Consider the following 20,656-nt stretch of genomic DNA (forward strand, 5'->3'; position numbering starts at 1 on the left):
AAGGGGAGATGAATAACTAGGACACAGAGATGTGCTTCATTGTGAACAGTAGTGCGACAACACGAAGAGAAGGAAAATATAGGCTAACTATCAGAACAAAAATGAAGATTTAGATGTTAAATTATAGCATTGTCCCACTTCCTGTACAACTTAGTGTCGTCTAGAGAGTATTTGAAAGAAAGGATTAAAAATATAAGGGGAGGATGATGTTACATTGGCATAGCATGACCTATTAATGAGTTTGATTAAAGTCCTGCTGTTATAAAAGTGCTTCACGCAGGTCACCCTTTGTGAAAAATGTGATACTGATGTCTCATGTCAACTCAGCAGGTTGAGAAGACATCGCTGAATGCAGCTCAAAGTCACTCTCCTCTCAGGGTACAGTAGGCTAAGGTTTCATTTACTGTCTGTCAGCCTGTCAAGGAAGCTGTGCTCCCCATTTTCCCACACAAATCAATTTTTAGAGGACTATATGCAGTGAAAGAACAAGACCATTACAAGCATGGAAGCTTTGATCTTCTCCAAAACTGGCTACATCAATCTGGAGTCCCTGCTGTAACAAGCACACTGCAGAGTTATTAAGACGGAAGGGATGCCCACAGGCAAAGACCCATCTTCAGGATGGAAACAAGTCGGAACTTGGGCTAGAGACCGTTATGAAACAGTTACTCTTTTATTATTTGTGTTACACATTTGTGGCTGGAGAGGGTCTAATACTAGACAACAAATACTGGAGCTGTGGGTGTCTCTCAGCAGATGAGCCAGCCTAGGGAGTGTGGGACTCTAGGCTATCAGTGAAACACTTCTGTCTACATGACTGATTAAGCATCGCTTATGCACATACCACCTTTCTGCTCCCTGCACAGTTAAATTGATTCTGAGTAACTTTTTCTGTAGAAGAAACAATCCCTGATCATTATTAAGTGAGGTCAGCTTTGGAGAGGGGCTCATACAGAAAACGCCAGTAAGATACATGAACAAGTCATCAAAGCAAATTCAATGCAATTTGTTCTCATTTTCATTCATTTTTGTCTAACATAGTGAATCAATGTTTATTTGCAAGCAAGCTTTCACCTCTAACTGACCCATGCAACCTCGATGAGGTTGAATGAGGCCAGAGTTTGAAAAAAATATTAGAAATTCAGTCATGCAGTAAGCATCGATAATGATAGTACAGACCTTATGTCGCAAAGCATTCGAATGAAACAACCTGCAGCTGGAAGAGCCGTGCTGGCCCTATTCTCTTAGGATCTCTCTAATTGCCCTTTACAGATTAGCTCTGATGCATCTACTGTTGTTACATCAATCAGTACGTTGAGTTGGTAACATTCCCCTCACCAAACTTTGGCAAAGATTGATGTCCCTGGTGCACTGGGGCTGGTGGGACTGGAGGAAGAGAAGCAGATGTGAAGAGACACATACATGCTTCTGCAAAACTGGAGGCTCAGAAGTATACCAAGTGCTGATGCTTCATATAGCAAAATATCACCCTTCAAGACCAGCTTCTCAGAGTCTCTGAAGTGTTGTTCCTGGTGCGTCTGGGTGTCTGCTAGTGAAACTTTCTTACTCTGTAGTAGCCTTATTTTCAGATGCAAAGACACTACTTGCGAGAAGACAATGCAAAGCTGGTTAACATCTCAGATACAAAATCCAGGAAAACACAAAAAGTCAAAGCTTCAGACTGATTTAAATGCAAAGGGATTTGCAGTCCTAGATTGAAAAATAATATATATTAAACTCTTCATTTTTGACAAATGTTAGCTTAGGACAAATCTGTGTTTTTTACTGCTTGGGAATGCAGAAGGACTAAGAGTTAAAATGCAGTCCCTTACGCAACTGCAAGAGTTACCAGGTTTGCAATAGTAGTGGCTAGGATAAATGACCGTTGCTCTTCCACCATTCTTTGCACAGTGGGTACAGCTGGGCTTGTCCTCCTCATGGGCTAGCCGGTAGTACTGACCAACCCAGTGGGACATATATCAGACATTCCTTGGTCAAACCAAAGGAAAGAGCAAAGAGAAGCTCTAGGAGAAGCAATTCTTGTGGCCTATCTGTCAGGATGCCTTTAGGAATCAAGAAAGAGTGCAGCTATTGAAATTATTATTTCCCCTTCTAACTCTCTGTCTCCCAGTTGCCTTTTTAACCTGGGCAGGCTTTGCAGAACAGTCTGGATACAGGAAATAGAGCTTCTTACCCTGATCAAGGATATTTGTGTAGGGAAATATTTATTTAACACTTCAGCTATTCCTGACATGACAGTAGTAACTGGTATTTTGAATTATCTGTGTCAAATCTAAGAATGCTACAAAATGGGATAAAGTTTCATGCAACTAATGTCTTTTTCATTTTCAAAGCTGCCAGATGGTCCTGCTCTGAAGAATTTGTCTTTCGAAATTTTTACCTGCACCTGATATCACTGTCTGAGCTTGTTCAGGTCATTACAAATAAGGTGAGCACATCCCTTTAGCAACCACATGCAACTTGCATTTGCTGAAAAACTATCCTGAAATTACAAGTCATTCCTCATTCCTCTTTGTATGGTTCTATAGCCCCCTTCTTCCCTGCGCTGTTTCAAACAACTCATGAAAAACAGAAAAAAAAAAAAAAAAAAAAAGAATCACAGAAGCTCACCCCTACATTTCATCTGAATAAAATCCAGCTGGTGAATCGCCTGCAGTAAAGGTTCACTATCCAAAGTCAGGTCAAACTCAGCAGATACTTTTGGTTCCAAGGCGCCTTTGACCCACTGTTCCTGAGATACTTGAACGCGCTTGATTAAAGCATCTGAGATCTGAAAAAGAATACCAGGCTTGTAAGACTGCAGATGCAGCAGCACATCACAACACACTAAAAGAGACACAATGTCTGTGAGATAGAGCAAAAGGAGATTAGGAATATGATAGTGTAGCTGAAAGAGGATATCATAATTTTGCAGTGAGTTCCATTTATCTCATATCCTTTTGTTACAACTTTTCAAAACAAATCCCAATTTAAGAGCAGGAAAATAAAAATTGTAATTATAAAGCATTTTAAGATTGTGTTAGATATCATGTATCTGAATGCCACATATGTTTATGAACTCTCTTCTCTGATTTGCAGAGTCTGGGTTTGCTCTCCTGTTTAGAAAGCAGTTGCATAAAGGGAGGCTTAAACATTAGAGGCGCTCTCCATTTAGCAGAGATGAGGCAGTGGACGAAAGCTTGAACCAAGAAAAAACAGTGGTAAAGAATGGGTGTATCTGAGTGAGAGAGAGAAAAGTTGTCAAAACTGATTGCCAAAGAACATGATCGATTTTCTACCATCGCATCAAGATTGAGTCCCACTTTTCACACTCCACTCTACCTCCACTCTGCTCCGACAGTCAGGCCAGAAGTCAGACTAAAACGGGGCTCTTCTGCAAGTGAAATCCTGTCTCTGTGGAAATCAATCAACTCAGCTGTCCTTGAGCTCAGTGAAGCATTTGGGTATCTGGAATCCTTCCCAACGAGTGTCCTGTATATCACAGCAGAATATTCTTCTCTATAGGCCAGAGAGAAGATTTTTTTCTTTATTTCAGGAATTCAGATATCCTCCCTTGCTCCTCCTATTGGAATACACTTTTGTCTGGGCCCCTGTCCAAACAGGGGCCGAACAGGGCCCGAACAGGGAACAGGCCCCTAAACAGTCTGTACTCTAAGTGGAGGAGCACAGCCAGAGGGGTGCTGGATCCCTTGGCTGCATCTCAGCACCCTCGCTGCAAGAATAGTTGCTCTTAGTAATAGATAGCTCCAGGGTTGCTGGTGACCTTGAAATCATCATTAGATAAACCAGGGAAAAGAAAAACCAAAAGTATTTTCAATATCAAATGTGAAGGGAAAGAATGAAGTCACAAAGGTTTTAAGAAAAGTAAGCTGAAATGAAAACTAAACACATCTCTAGCTAGCATGTAGGTAAGGTAAGGTTTCACCTGCCCTGTAACATCCAGATGGCAAGCTGTTAAAATACTTTTTAGTCTTGGGATTAATATACATCACACATTCCTACCTCCTGTTTGAGACCAGATATGACAGTAACAAGTCAATCTGGAGTGATAATAGGTTTAAGTTGACTAACTCTCATCCTGTTTTTAGGGGTATTGTGACAACCCTTTAGCATGCATTCAGATGTGCAGCAGGTCCTGACAGCCACATACACATCATTTTGATTGATGTGCCTTTCTTGTTAGGCAATTAATAAGGCAGTTAAAATAATAGGACAAAATAAATTAATTCTATTCATTAAATGAATTAATTAAACTAATTAAGCAAAATGAATTAGGCAGTAAAACAGTTATATTTTACCTCATCAGTTGACCACTTAATTGCTTGCCCCACCTCCTCCCCCGTTTTCGTAATGGTAGCCATGAAAGTTTCTTACAGCTTTCTGTCTGGAACCTAGACTCAGAAGCGACTGGAACCGAGTCAGAGAAAGGCAAATGGTAAAGAAGAGACACCTGCCAACTATCATGCTGCAGTTTTACATGGGACCTAGCCCTAAAATCTTGCTCATTTTTTACTGAGAGACTCCACTGGGCACACATTTAAAAACTCTTTGGACTTTAGTACACTGCACCAATGAGTAGGCTGCTATAATGCAATTGAAATTGTACACAAAGGAAAAGTTTGCACATAAGTAACAATATCCTGCAATTTGGAAACTTCTGCTCCAAAAACTGCCTGGTAGCCCTATAAGGGGCAACTACTTCCATGAAACAAAGCTACACCCAAGGTCCTAAGGCTATATTTCCTCATACAGGAGATGCTGGAAGAACTCTTTCTCATGTTGAAGCAAAGAAGAGAAGTGCTACTCTTTTCAGTCACAGATATTCTCAAATAAATTAGAAGTGGAATTAGGCCCTGTGTCAGGTTTTGAGATAGGAAGAAAATAACATTTTGGATCAGAACTAAGGGCTGGCAAGAAGAAAGACTTCCACAATAGATGGTGGGATCTATCTCCCAAAAGTTACAACCAGCTATGTGAGCTAAATTGGTGTACATTATATACCTGGAGCTCTTGCAGATTCTGCAGAAGACCAAGGCACTACTGCCTTGCTGGGTTAGATCTTCCCTATCTCTGCCAGCTGCTTCTATCTCTTTAGGCAGATTACCACAGACATCCCTTGCCATTTTAATGTTTAAAAACATGTCTTTGTTTCCTTTTGTACAGCTTCACTTGTTGTCTTGCCTAAATGAGATATTTCTTCTACAAATTCTGAGCATGAGGAAATGGCAGTGCTGCTATCATGTAAGCTGTTTTCTGCAGAGAAGGGAGCTGCCCAAAGTATCTGTCTGTCTCAAAGAGCTCAAATTGTCTTCTGTGTGAACAGCTCTGGAAAAAAATATAACTCTCTCAGAAAAAAAGTGTCTGTTTCTCACTGATTCAACTAGTTACACATGGGTCATATTCAATGACCATGTTAAGATTTTGGGCTCAAATCAAGAAAATGTCCTTATTCACATAAACATGTGTTTCAGTTCTACTGAAGTTTATCAGAGAATAAAATAGGGCTTGAAGTTCAATGGATGCTTAATTCAGTGGTTTTCAAAGCTGTTTGTTTTGCAAATCCCTAATTACCTGGGTAGAGCTTTTCTTTTTTCTTGGCACACCAACAACACGTTTTATGCGGTTACCTCTAACCAATCCATTGGAACAGAAATGTTCACAAGTCCAAGTCTACATGGTGAAACTAGCATCTAAAACAATTTCCAGGATCATTCTGAATTTATGTATGTGCTTAAAGAACTGAGCTCTTACCTTAGAAGTTAATGTACAGATTTTCTCAATTTGGCATGAATTATATGTTATGTGACTACAAAATAGATAATCCATAGAATCTTCTCAACATTGGTTTACTTGATGGTTGCATTTTTTAAATTGGTTCTTTACAGATCATTAAGTTCATAAGCATTGTGGCATTTTATTCTCCTTCCGATGTTGCCTTTGAACCACCTATTGCTTCAGACCACACACATTCTCAGCATGGAAATATTGTATACTACACAGCAGTAGAAAGTATGTATATATGTGTAGTATACAACAAACACACTGTTTAGTAATTATTACATACCATATTTCCCCAGAATTATGCACCCCAAAACTCAGCAATTTAGCAGGAGCATAACTGTACATACATGTGATCTATATGAATCATTTCACTTCATCAAGTGGCCAACAGAGCACGTACTGTACCAAGTGGCCACCTCCTCAGCCAGTCATGCTAATTCCACATCTCAGCCAGTCTCTCTGAAGATTGGCTTCACTGGAAATTCATACAATCACTAGGCTAGATGGACTTTTAGATATTACTAACAGGGATTAAGGTGAACCTGTGTCAGAGGTGGAATAGGCTAACTAGCCAAGCAGTCCATTTTTAGATTTGGAAGCCTTTATTACATTTTTCTCCCCACAACACTGGAAAGGAAAATACCTGTAAAAACCCAGAGGGATCATTTTCTTTGATAACTTCTAGGCAATATTCCATAAGCCCTGTTGACTGGCGTAGCTTCAGTGTACAGTGATTTATCTGGTCCCAAACAACCTGGAAAACAAATATCAGTACAGTTCTGGTGACTGCCTCAGCTTCCATTTAATTGCATAAATTATTTCAGAAGAGGCAACAAATGGGAGAGAGTGTTAAAGCTATGCCTGATTTAGCTGCCATATGGGCACTGCCACATCTCCATCAGCCACACTCATTTGCTCTGTATTGTAAATACCGATAATTAGTTTGGCAAAATGTTGTGCACAGCGAATCTCAATTTTCAGAGCAGATTAATTGCTCAGAGCTCACGTTTGCTTGGGGCAGAAAGAGCACAGAACATGTTTTTACATTTTCAATATTCACACTTGTAATCAAATTTTCACTAAAATTCAATCTTTCAATAAATCTTTGACCTAAACACTAGTATTGTAGAGGAAGATAATGGGGTGACTTCTTGCAAATCATAGACTATCATTTTCTTCACAGTTCACAACTGATACTGTTCTATTTAAGGATGCACTACTAGGATTAAGAAATGAGACAGATATATTTCACTTTTCCAGATTTGGGATTTCATTCTGCTGTTACACGACTGAAAACAGACCTAGTAGTTCTGCGTAAAATAGTACATCTCCTGAGTATAATGGGTTAATAGGCATAAGCTGGAGGATAAATGGGTGCTGCTAGCAGGCCATCCCAAATACTGCTTCCTGTTAAGCATGGAGCTTTTTGAAATGCTGATCTTGACTCAATTTTATTCATCGATTTTCACTTCAGATTTTTCGCTTCAGCTTTTCCTTATGTCTAAGATATTACTGTTACCAGCACTATAATACCTCAATATTAAGAAATTCCATATTTCAAGGATTTTTGTCCATTTAGAGATCTCTTTATTGTCATTTTATTCAGACAGTTATATCTTCCTTTTCCCTCCCTTTCCTGCATTTTCTTTATTTCTTTTGAGTAGAAGATCTCTGAAGATGGCTTGTCTGATTTATAAGATTTCAAATGACATCCAAAACCTTACTTGAACAAGTATTCTTAGTCTGCTCAGAGGGATTCCTTGCTTTTGGAAGTAGTGAGAATGTAAATCACACACAGGTTTCAATGCTCAGCATCCCTTAAAAGGTTGCCAAAAACATCATACAAGCAAAGACTAATGGCCTAATTCATCAGATTGCTGAATCATATCTCTAATCTTTAGTGTAAAAACACAGGTCTACGGAAATGCAAAGCTTGAACATGCTGAGTAACTTTACGATTTTGTCAAGAGGAATTTTCACTGTACAAAGGACTGGAGACTTAAAATGCCCATTAATACCAGTTATCAGTAGCTTTAGTCACCTGAATACTCACAGTTCATGAGAGTGGTGCTCACCTTTAGCTTGTGCTCACGTTCTTTGGTAACTTTTGTGAGCAGCTTTGCCTTTTGACGAGTTAATGCATCAACCAGGGCATCACACTGAGCAACAAGACAGGCTTCATAATCCAACCCGTTCTCCTAGAAGAAGGTGAGAGTCATATTCATCCAGGAAAGTGTATTTTACAGCTGAAGCTCTTGGTCACTCCTATCTGTTTTCCATTCAGAAAAGATTTCCTTTCAAAACCTTAGCATATTCTGTTCCCTTTTTGTTTTCTTTATAGCTGCACCTTTAACAATGGCTTACTATTAAGTAAAATTGTAAGATGTTACACTACAAAAGAGGATTATATAAAACCTTCACTTGTTGGCACTTTGCAGACAACGGTTGCTTGGAAGACACATGAATGCAATGCAATTTAAAATCTAAACCTGACATACATAGTGCATACCTGTATGTATATATATTATAAGAGAATTCAGCCCTATTTTGCTTAATTACCTTACTGTAACTCTTTTGACATAACTAGCAGAATTATGGTCCAGAATCTGATCTACAGTCTCACTACAAGGAAGTAACTTGGGTACAAATATTTTTCCTGAGATTGTATCTATTGTCGCAAGTACTTTAAAAAAAGATAGCCAGCACTTGTCAAATGCAGCTAGCTTGTGTCTTCTCTGGAAACACATATTTGATTAACTTTTCAAAAGAAAAATACCAAACAGTCTGTTACTCACACTGTGACAAAACTCCCTGCTAGGTAGACAGCAGGATATCAGGTACATTCCACTTTGGTCCCTGCTGAGACCTGTCCATAAATGGGGATCTAATCTCTGAAAAAATGGTGCTGCCACAGAATCCCGCTTGCACTTGTAGATGTGTGGGTAAATGGTACCAAAAGGTCTTGTACTGACCCACTTACTAGGGACAACTTTCACTACCGTGGAAAGCACACTGTAACGCTCACTCAATGAGAGGCTCTTCCTCGCCTTGTCTGCTCATGAGACCAGAAAACAGAGAAAGCTTTCAGGCTCCTTTTTCCAGCAGACCTTCAATTCTCCTCCCAGCTTTCCCCACAGTTCACCATATCAAAAAAAAAAAAGCATTAAAAGTGAGGTTATTTTAAACACATGCTTGAGGAGAATGCATCTTTATGGCAAGCCATCACACACCTCCAACTCATAATTATCTTCTAGTTTTTGTGTATGCCTTTCTCTTTTCAGTTCATTTGCTTTAGCCTTCTTTTGAGAGTAAATTTTTCAGCACCGTATTCTTCCCCCCGCCCCACTATGATCCATGCATCCCTTTCTGCAGTTGAGGGAAGAAGGCTCATTTTCCCTTGGAAACTGCTTGACCTGGCCTCCATGGAAGTCCTACCACCTACCACCAAGAGGAGAGAGGGGCATGGAGGAAGCAGAGAGCTGAGTTACTGTTTACAGGTTTGCTGCAGACTCTTCATGTTTGTGTCTCTGCCTTCTCCACTTGCATCACACCTGACTCCCCCTAAAGCTTCCTTCCAATGAGCAACTCTTGAAGCACTGCTGTCTGTGTACAAGCTAAATCAGTAAGTGGATGTGATGCAGCATTTTTCTCCTTGTTTTCCATTCACACATCAAACAGGGTATTTGGCAGTATGCCTTTTTCAAATGAGAAAGGATGAAATTGCTACAGCAGATGGGAAAATGTGCAAATCGGATAATGCCAGCAACAAGGAAGAACAAGGAAACAACAGAGGCAATAAGGAACTGGAAGTTTCTAAAAAGAGTAGACCAAGAGCTTTAAAAGTGGACTCATAAAAAAAAGGAAGGAAAATGAGCAGAAACTATCAGATCTCTGAAACTCAAAAAAAGAAAAGTAGGTTATGAATTTGCAGATTGCTCCAGGCAGCATAAAGGCACAGTTCCTGGCAGCTCTGGCAAGATCAGAGAGAGGAGAAAAGGCTGTGGATGGCTATCTGTCCTTTGCATTGAAACAAGATAATAAAATGTATATATGAATCATTCCTTTGTGTAAACATACATTTTTAAGGCATTTTTGCTGAGGGCTAAATGTTTGTATGTGTGTGTGGTACCATAATAAGATATCTATTAGTCCTAACCTGAACTGAGACACACGATTCTGGATATAAATCTACACACACACACAATATATCCATTCTACCACATAAAACAGTCCATGAATTGTTTTCTGGCCCATAGGCCAAAAGGCAAACGTCAGCTTGTGACATATCTAAACTCTTCTCCCCAGAGTAGCATGGCTGTATGCAACCTGTCTAGTGAGAGTAATTCCCAATGTGTGCTATCACCTAATCCTGCTCAGACATCACCTGGAAGAAGGACATTTGTCATGGGACAAAGTTATGCCAGCGACCTCATTAAGAGTTAAACTGTTTGGACAATCATGATCCAGCACTCAGGGCTGTGCCCTAGCTCTGTTTTATTTAATAATACATGTGCAGAAGATTAATCCTTACATTCTGGTTTGCTAAAATTTGTTGTCCTCATTAACTCATGTCCTCACTCATATTCATGCTGGTGACTGGCTAAGCATGTAAGGTTCATATCTAGCTTTGTATCCAGACATACCTATGTTCTAGAGGGTAATCAGTGGATACAATTTCCTCTTCTCAGTTCTTCTCTAGCATTTAAACAATGAGCTATATAAAAGGAATTGCCTGGTCTTTTGATCTAATAGTAGAAGCTCCCTTATGCAGAGCAATTTGCCAGTGATTTTATTGAAACACATTAAAAGATTTTACAGCTTAGTCATAAACAGATGTAATAGGCCAGCTTTAGATTTCAGGAGAGAAAAAAAATGCATTTTTAATGGAGGTAGGTGACTCAGGAAAGTATTAGTGACAAATTATTGTTTTGGGATGAGTTATCCCATCCTAAAATAGCTGTCAATGCATATAGGAAGAAGAATTCTATAGAAGTGTCTAGCCTAGGATAATGGAGGAAGCCTAAGTGACTAGGTTAGATGAGCTATTTAACTTTTAGATATTTAAAGTCAGTAGAGAAATCTCTCATTTCCAAAACATGTCATGGAGCAGGTACGTGTTGGTAGCCTCATGCTGGTTTCTCTCAATAGGATGTGCTTTTATTCCATTTGTTCTCTCCCTCTCACTGGGCAGTGTCACAGAAGAATATGAGGGTGGCTTGTGCCACCTCTGTTTGAGAGGCAGTTTGAGAACTTCGGCAGCATTTGTGGTGCGAATTAATAGTCTGGAGTGTTAAGAGGAACTTCTCAGTGATTAAATTCCAAACCAAATACAGATTTTCAAAATTCTGTTTTGGCTTTCTGTTAGTGGCAGAAGCAGGGCTTGCCCACCGATGAGAGATGGACAACCAGCAGAGCAGGCATACAGTAGAGGAGATGATATATATTCCACAGAAGCCATACTGAGCAGAGTGCTCCTGCAGATAACAAGCATCACATCCTGGACCCTGCAAGCTCACTGTGGGGAAGCTCCAACTCAGTCATACTCTGTAGGGTGAGAAGGGACTTGCAGATCATTTGACCCTCAACTCAGAAGAGTCCAAATTTAGTTGAAAAAGAAATCTGTTTCATTTTGGTTTTGTGTCTTCAATTATCGCACTAACCAGGAGTCCTTTTCTGATTATTAATTCTGTCCAATTACATGCATGAAAATTTCTTCTTCTTCATTAAGTGACCAAATTGATTTGGCAACATTAGTTTCTTTTTTCTTTTTTGACTTCCTATAAATATTCTGGTAAGCAGATTGACTGGATTTTATCCAGAAACAAACACATTTATAGCCAAATGCTACATGAAAAACAAGAAGTTAATTCTGAATGTGTAAAAATAAGAATTTATACTAAGTGCCCAGTTTCAGGAATTACAGTCAGGCAGGAGCCTAGAGCATGGCCAATGGATTCAATCAAATACTAATCAACACAGCTCAGATGTTCAGTATGAAGTATCAGTTTCTTGCAATAAACAGAAAACAACTGGTCTAAAAGCTAAGAGAGATTTGCAGACATTATTTGATGAATAATTTTGTCTAGCAAATACATTCAAGAAGGTTAGATGATTCCAGGAAATATGAGAACAGCAAAGAAGACAAAGTCATCAAATAAATTATTCACTCAGCTCTATTGATCACTGTATTACCCAAAGCACTAATATTCTACAGTTACCTGTATCTGCTGCAATAAATTTTTCAGCTGAACCAAAAACTCTTTTGCTTCCTTTGCTTTATCTGAAACGCCATTTAAAGCCTGAGATAGCTGTGCCTGCAAGAAAAAAAGTAATATTAGAGATAAAATGCAAATGTGTTTCTTACTAATCCTTGATTTTGACAATTAGCAATGTGCTAAAAGGCTTACTTGCTGTCACATGTTCTCTTACACACACAGAGTGTTTGTGCTAGAAAAGAATAATTAAGATTTTAATTGTAATAAGATTTAATAAAGGTGAAATATGCATGTGGGGGCGGTCAACTATTGTGTCTACACACTCCACTTTACTGCAATGACTTAATAAGTCAAAATACCTTTAAAAAAGACAACTACCCACGTATATAAGGAAATAATAGTCTTACACTTACACAGTAACATCTGTCATGCTGAAAAATCCCCAAGCTTATCAAAATAGTGTTTTTTTTCCATCAAAGCTTGCAGTCCTTATCAGTGTGGTAGATTCAACCACACCTAAGACATATTAGAACCTCAAAGACAAATCTACATTTTTAAGCCTCACAGTAATGTGTCCCCTAGGGGCTCCAGTTTTCCATGCCTCAGCCTAACCAAAGAGTGAATATTTCTGGAAAAACAGAAATAAATAAAAAATTAAAAAGAACCCTTTGGATAACTTTTGCCTGATCACACACAGAATCACACAGAATGTTTGAAGTTGGAAGGGACCTCTAGAGATCATCTAGTCCAATCCCCCTGCTCCAGCAGGGACACCTAGAGCACGTGGCACAGGGTGGCATCCAGGCGGGTTTGGAAGATCTCCAGAGAAGGAGACTCCACAGCCTCTCTGGGCAGCCTGTTCCAGGGCTCTGTCACCCTCACAGGAAAGAAGTTCTTCCTCACGTGGAGATTAAACTTCCTATGTTTCAACTTGTACCCACTACCCCTTGTCCTGTCACCGGCCACCATGGAGAAGAGCCTGGCCCCATCCTCCCTACATTCACCCCTCAGATACTTGAATGTGTTGACCAAATCTCCTCTTAGTCTTCTCTTCTCCAGACAAAACAGGCCCAGCTTGCTTAGTCTTTCCTCATAAGATAGAGGCTCCAGTCCTTTAATCATCTTTGTCACTCTATGCTGGACCCTCTCTAGAAGATCAATCTCCCTCTTGTACTTGGCAGCCCAGAACTGCACCCAATACTCCAGGTGTGGCCTCACCAGAGCTGACCAGAGGGGGAGGATCACCTCCCTTGACCTGCTGGCAACACTCCTTCTCATACGGACCAGGATCCCATTGGCCTTCTTGGGATCCTGATCTCCTTGGCATCCTTATCTCCTGATGCGAGGAGATAAGGAGCGTATCTGTTGTAAGCTCACATTGAAGACCAAACTTTTCATTTGCTCAGCTAGCAGCTGAGATCTCCAGACTGAAGTGGCAGGTTCCCAGTTGCCTGTAAGGATCTGAAGGGAGCTGACGTTCTGCTCCTGAGCACATCCAGAGCTCCTATCCCCTGAGCAGTGCCGTTCTTCACATAGCTTTCCTCCAAGCCTGATGAGGATTTCAGAAACCATGTGGTTCCACATGCCTGCCCTTGACAAGTCCAGACTGCACATTAGTTCTTTATAAAAATACACTTAATGGTGACATGATAAGTCTCATCAGTCAGTGTCAAAGAGACCATTTTGGTTTTGCTCTGTGATACCTGGCTTTGCTGACACAGAGTACACCTAACACAAGGTCTGGACTCTTGTGCTAAGTCCCAGGTTAGAAACTTAGTCTCTTCTTGCATCTACTCCTTAGCCAGACTTGGCAGCTACCAGATTGCCAAAGCTCAGTCAATTATCCACAGCAAATGGATCTAACAATTGACATCAGGAAACAGAAAGCAAAACATCTTTTCTAGTGTCAGACTTTGAGAACCTTAGAGTCTCCTCTTGATTCCTTAGGTGTAGAAGGCACCTTCAGACAGGATGTTGTATGTGGGAAGGCACAAAGGTTACAAGTCCTCTAAGAGGGGACCTAACTGAAAGTCAGTAAATCACCATTCACTCTCTGCCCTCCTTTCGTTCCTGAAGGGAAGTAAATAACTGAATCTCTGCAAAGGGCACAGCTCATGTCTTCTTCATGCTGGCAAGACTGAACTTGCTTCGTGACAGTCTGGATGTCTCCTCCACATCCTCTCTTGCTCTCGCTCATTTGAGTAGGAGGAAGAAGACTGGAGTGTGGCAGCTCCTAATGCACGTTTCACACCTCAGCCCCTAAGGTAGACAGCAGTATACAGGCAAAGAGGGACCTGGGTAACTCTGTACAGCTGTGCTATAAGGAGGTATATACTCACTTTTACGGTGAACCAGAACTCAATTACAAAAAAAAAGAAGCCAGCCTTGTTTTTTTTTTGTGTTGTTTTCCTCATAGTTGCACAAACTTTCCCCTTTAGGCCCAGTTGTAGGTAGTACATCAGCGCTAAAGTTGAATATATAACATGCTCTACCACAACACACTTGTAACAAATGTAATGGGAAGATTGTCCATTATTGTGTTTGTCTGTTAATATTTATTCAATGTTCTCTTGCACAAATTCCTACCACTACATACACACACACAAAAAAAAAAGGAAAGCAATCATATTTGATTGAAAGCTTAGTGGACTCACTGGATCAGACCCTAATCCCTTGAAAAAGTCCTTATTTTCTGCCAGATCAGCCCATCAAGACTTTAAACTAGCTCCCCATGAGCTAACTGAGGTTTAAAGCATACTCTTCTGGATTGCAGCCCCCCTCCATCCACAAGGCATGCTTGAGTGTTTGGTTTGTCAAACTGGCATATGACAAGGTGAAACTAGAATATGACAAAGCAGCAGGGGAGGAAGAGAGAAAGAAATAGCAGGCAAAAGCATCCTATGTTCTTCCAGTGACTGGACCACCAGAATCATCCCAGTGTGACAAGACCTCCTGTCTTTCACATTGAAGACAATCACTGGACCAGCAAATGTAAAACTTTACCTCTCCAACGTCCACCCTCACTCTGAAATCAGATACAAAGTTTATTTTACCAGAAAAAAAAATAAAAAGAGTCAAAAAATGTGTACAGTCATGACAGCAGCCATAGAAATCTGAGTCCACGCAGATGAACTGTAACCAACATAGGTACCAATGTCAGTGAGCACAGTCACCCTCATTTCCTGGCACACTACCGTTCAGCAGAACTGGAATAGAAAGTCCTGACAAAGTCGTTGATCAAAGGGCTCCTAAGTGAACCTCCACTCTCGTTAAAAGCTGTGGTTGCACTAATGCAAGTGCAGCATGAAACTAAGGAGAAGACCAGATCTCCATTTATGAAACCCACTTAGAGATAATAGCCTTGTTTTTCTAAGCATGTGTAAAAGATACCTTACAAAGCAGAGGAATTTAGTCATGTATTTCCCATTAAAATCAAATGGAGCTACATGACTAAGCCCTTAGTAAACCAAGCAAAGCATAAAAAATGCCCTGTACACTCAGAACAATCTCCCATGCTGAAAAAATATTTACTTGAAGCCAAACTGAAACGTTACAAGCAAGCTCCACTGACTAACACAATTAATAACTCCTGACAAACAATATTCTACATACTGCTACTTTAGTTTAATACTTGGTATCACAACAGAAAATGACGGTTCTAGAGATGGACACAAACTTTCTACTTCTATCAAATACAGGGACAGAGAGATAATGAGAGCAAGTAATTAAATCCCGATAGGCATGGAAGACTCATGCTTCCTTTGATTTTAGAAAATGAGCCAGATAATTCCATCGCACTTTTTCAAACAAACAGTTCATGCTCATTTAACTTTGTTTCCTTCCACCTCTCTCTGGCAGCAGATTAACTATTGATTAGATAAACTCATCCTGGTGCTGAGTCCTGAAACAACCTTCATGTTTTTGGGAACACAACGCTTGAGGTCAGCATAAAACAGAGGCACTCTGGCACCAATATTTTTCTTTGACAGCTAGACTGCCTGCCCTTCACAGACCTCTACAGGCCTATCCAGATGGACCTTCTGATGCTATTCCTTCCCAGCATTTATACATGTATGTGTGTGTGCGTGTATATATATATGTGTATATATATATCCATATGGAGTGGACAGAGCTTAGATATGTCCACCAATCTGCATCATTTTTTAGTTTCTCTAAAAGAGAACTGGCATACAGCAGCATAATGGGGAAACCTGTGGCATTAACAGGAGTCAGCTAGCCCTGTACAGCTGTGAAGCCAATACTACAGCTGAGGGTGTAAATGCACTTCTCATTGCATGGTCTAAAACAGTAAACAGACGAGCTTACATACTTTGTGATATACCACTATACATTGTAATATACCACTATATTATTAGATAAGGCTCAGACAAAGCAGTAGTCAAACAGTTTCTACAATAGGCTAATGCAGAGGTGGATGGCATTGAAAAGGCTCCAAAGGCTGAGGACAGGCACAACAATTGTCAAAAACAGGTCTAGAGTCAGTAGTAAAATTGTGTTGTTAAGTTTGGTGCTGTGGCATAATAGCGCCCTGTGGGAGGGTGGAAATTGTACTGAAAGCCCTCTCGAGGTTAAGAAATCTGGTCGCTTTGCCTTGGCAGGCGATAAGCAGATGCCTATCAGCTGATCACCAACTATATTGTTACAGAAAAATGTCAATCTGTTAAATTTACTGGACTAAGAGTGCTTGTGAGGGACAAGCCTTTATACTTGCCTCTTTACCAGGTATACCTGGATTATCTGGCGAGAATGCAGAAAACCTGAATTACATTTGGCATACCATTCAATGTACAACATTTCTACGTAAGTAATTGACGGCTTGGCCAAAACTGCTACAGGTAATGAACTTGTAGAAATTGCTGTCTGTGAGAACTATTGCCAAGCACAAGTATCTAATTTCAAAGCAATTTATCTGAAGGGATGTGAGCTGACCATTTAGGCTGTCTGTCTATATGGCTCCATTATATTTATTCTGCCAAGCGTATTGTTCTGGGAAAAAATTATGACCACGAGAGAACAATTTGAGTCACAAAATTAGTTAATTTGGGTGTTTTTTTTTTTTTTATTTCACTAGAATTTTCACATTAAGATTGAGAATATATATATCAAGAGAAAAATCACATTCTGTGACAGTGTGACAGTGTACTCCCAGAAAAAAATATGAGGAAAATATAAAACAGCACAGTATCGTTCATTCTTTTGACAATTTTTGACAATAGGAAAAAAGAAGGAAAAAGAAAATGATTGACTATGCATTCAGATTACCCCAGAGTTTATCGCATTCTTCAAAAAGGCATTAAACTATTTTAACTCAAACTGTACCTTAACACAACACCAGCTGGTCTCTCACAATCTGCAAGAGATTAGCCATATCTGAACATTGAATTCTGTCACTGCTCATTAAAATAATTCTGCTCAGTATTGGATTCTGCCATTAGCATAAGTAGCAAAAGCTGTGAATTTGTGATCTGCTGCTTATCAGTCAAGAGAATTTCTGCTCTAAACAAGTAATAATCACACGCTGGTGAGGAGATGACTAAGCCCTTGGCAGAAAATATTCCAACTAAAAAACACATTGAAGTAGTTTATCTTTCTCAGACGGACAAACAGTGCAGTTCACACCAAGTGGTATTATTTTTCTTTAAAATTAAAGCTTTAAAATTTAGCCATTTTTCCTTGCCAATTATCTTGGGTTAAACTGAGCTCAAGAAGTACGTTGCTGAAGATGGCTGGGATCAGTCTTGACCTTGGCCTTTCGTGCGGAGTCTGAAATGGTGTCTCAGTGTTTCCTTTTCTGCCAACTCCCATGGAGCGAAAAGGAAGCAGCACTGTGGGCAGCAGAGCCACCCAAGTTCCTGACACCGCCTGTAGGACAAGTCCTTCTCCCAGAGGGCAGCTGGGAGCTCCACGGAGCCCCCGTCGGCACTGAGGTGTTGGAGTCTCCTCTCCATGTTCATATTCAATAACAGGTAACTGCCCCTGGGTCCACTATTCTTAACAAGAATGAACCAACTTTCTGCACTCTTTTTTTAACTTCTAAGTTTATTCTGCCTTGCTCTTTACTCAATAGTTGAATGTCTGACTTTTGAAGAGGAGATTGTGCCCAAACAGCCCAACAACCTCACTGGGTTTTGGCCAACTGCACTTGCTGCCCAGTGAGCCACTCTGCAATCTGCTGGAGGAGCTCCAGGGATCACAAAGGAGCCCCTGTGTCAGGGCAGGATGAATTGAACTACCACATTAGGTAAGCCAGAAAGTGCTTTATCTGCTCCCAAGCCCCATACTACTTTTCCTGGTACATTTTTCTGTCATGACAGGACCTTCCAGCTACTGTTGCTCTCCTCTTTTGAGTATTTCCCTCTCCCTCTATCCTCAAAGAGCCCTGTGACACAACATGAGGTCAGGAAGCCTCCAATGTATCCCTTTCACACTTTCACACCTAAAAGTTTCTGGTGGCCCGAGGCCACCCTCCATCATTGACAGAAGTAGAAGTGGAGTGAAGCCACAACAGAAGGAGCATCCTGTACCCTCCCTGTGCTTGCAGCCACCTGCAAGAGGACGGGGGGGCCAGAGAGGCCTCCCCAGAACTCTGTGAACAGCCCACAGCAGGGGCAGACTTGACAGCTCCAAGAGTGAAGGGGCCATGGCAGGCACCTCATGCTGGGGCATCGCTCCTTACCTTGTGCTGCTTCCACATGGCGCCCAGGGCCTTGACGTCGTGCTTGGCGTGCCGGCCTTCCTCCAGGCACTGGTAGCACACGGGGCTGCGGCAGCTCACGCAGTACATGCTGTAGTTCTCCAGGTCGTGCTCCGCGCACGTCGGCACCTTGCGGCCACTGCCGCTGCTGCCACCAGCCCCCTTCCCACCGGCCTCGCCGCCACCGCCGCCAGGGGCTCCCGGGTGCCCAGGTGGTGGCACCAGGCGGTGCTTGGCGAAGGGCCCGCGGGCCGGGTGGCATCGGAGCTGGCAGGCAGCACAGTACAGCACCTCACACTGCTCGCACAGCACAGCGGCCGGCTCGGGCGGGCTGCGGTCGCAGAGCTGGCACTTGGCAGCGGCGGCCGCAACACGGCCCTGCTGGTAGCGCTGCACGATGGCCTCCAGCAGCCGGTTGCGCTGGAAGCCACGGAGGCCGCGCTGGTCCAGGGAGGCGCTCCGGTGGCACTGCGGGCAGGTGAGCGCGGAGCTGGCGGCGCTGCCAGCGCGTGGGGCACCCGCGGCTGCACCTGGGGGCGCAGGCACCAGCGGCAGCACCCGCACGCCGTTGGGGGACTTGAGGCTGGGAGTGTAGGAGCCGTAGCCGCTGTCGGTCTCGCTGTACAGGCTCAGCTTGTCGGCGTGGTCCCCACCGCCCGCCGCGCTCTCGGCGTCCAGCGAGGCTGCAGAGCCAGCGGCCGCTCCAGGCCCTGGCCCCGGCGGAGCGGCGGGGGGCAGCGCGGGGCCCCGCGGGTGCAGCAGAGGCGGCAGGTGCTGCTCGCTCTCCGGGGTCTGCACGGCGATGGTGCGGGCGCAGGGCAGGCAGACGTTGTGCGAGCAGGGCAGGATGATGGGCTCGCGGAACAGCGAGCCGCACACGGGGCACTTGAGCTCCTCTTCCATGGCCGCCGCTTTGTGTGCGGGCGCCGCCGGACTCAGGCGGGCACGGCGGCGGCGCCGCCTGCGCCCATCCCCGCGGCCCCGGGCGGCTTCAGCACCCGCCGCGGCCAGACAGCTCCGGGCCGCGCCGGGCCGGGCCGCGCAGCGCCCCGCGGGGCCGCTCAGGGGGCGCGGGTTTCTCTCGCGCTGGCGCTCGGCTCGGGCGGGCGGCGCGGCGCGGCGCTCCGGGCGCTCATGGCACGGAGCGGTGGGGATATATGGGGGAGACAGCGAAGGAGGGCGGCGGGGAGGAGCAGGCAGCGGCGGGAGGAGCCCTCTCCAGCAAATAGGTGACGGCTCGCCGCAGGGCTGGGGGCTCCGAAAACATGGTGCTTCCTATTTATTTATTTATTTATTTATTTTTAAAGGGTCTCTACCCGGCCATGCCTCCGAGTGTGTAAATAAATCCACTGCACGTTACGGGAGCGTGTTGGGATGTCGTTATCCTCTGCCACTGGCAAACCCGCGCAAAACCCGGAGCGTGCTTCGTCTCGGCACGTCTCTCGTCGGGCCTCAGCGCAAGCGAGAGGCACCAAATGTCAGGCCCTGCTCAAGAGCAGGAGGATGAAGGGGTTAAGGAAAGCAGCACCAATCTCAGCTGCAAATTCCATGGGTAAAAAGGAGGCGAATGAGCGTAATGTGGGCAGGGAGACTTCACGTAATGGGCCGCATCACCCCGGATGATAGTAGCCGTGTGACCCCAATACAAATGTGCTGTGAAAATAAAGCGAGGATGACAGCTGAGAGTTTGTGAGATGAAAATAAGTATCCTCAGAAGAAACCAGCAGTAGGAAATCCCCCATCTGTTTTGTTTACTCCCCATATGCTTAACGTGGAGGTAACAGTGGTTTATTTTCACAGTGATGAGATTATAAATAGGAGTGATTTCACCAGGCTTTTTATTTTTTGTGTACCTTGATTAAAAGCCTTTTCTGTATTAACTTCATTGCCATCCACGGAGTCTAAAGTTTTCTTCTTGTTTCAA

At 42.8% G+C, this 20,656-nt stretch overlaps 1 protein-coding gene across 4 annotated transcripts in view; it reads right to left on the minus strand.

Annotated features, from left to right (window-relative positions):
- Positions 1 to 19,638, minus strand: part of TRIM67 (tripartite motif containing 67) — a 31,477-nt gene extending 11,839 nt beyond the window's left edge. Inside the window, exons 1-6 of one of the 4 annotated variants that reach the window (XM_088534880.1) lie at positions 19,517 to 19,635; positions 18,715 to 19,429; positions 12,021 to 12,116; positions 7,878 to 8,000; positions 6,446 to 6,556; positions 2,632 to 2,791 (exon numbers count right to left, since the gene is read on the minus strand). In XM_088534880.1, coding sequence (XP_088391006.1) covers positions 2,632 to 2,791; positions 6,446 to 6,556; positions 7,878 to 8,000; positions 12,021 to 12,116; positions 18,715 to 19,429; positions 19,517 to 19,635 — 1,324 coding nt within the window. Of the gene's footprint in view, positions 1 to 2,631; positions 2,792 to 6,445; positions 6,557 to 7,877; positions 8,001 to 12,020; positions 12,117 to 18,714 lie in introns of all 4 variants that reach the window. The other 3 variants (XM_088534881.1, XM_088534879.1, XM_010216341.2) reach the window with 3 other exon arrangements.
- Positions 19,639 to 20,656: the final 1,018 nt, after the last annotated feature.

The sequence above is a fragment of the Tinamus guttatus genome, unplaced genomic scaffold (assembly GCF_059628265.1).
Source record: "Tinamus guttatus ecotype Peru unplaced genomic scaffold, ASM5962826v1 Tinamus_guttatus_pri_ptg000601l, whole genome shotgun sequence".
Classification (NCBI taxonomy): domain Eukaryota; kingdom Metazoa; phylum Chordata; class Aves; order Tinamiformes; family Tinamidae; genus Tinamus; species Tinamus guttatus.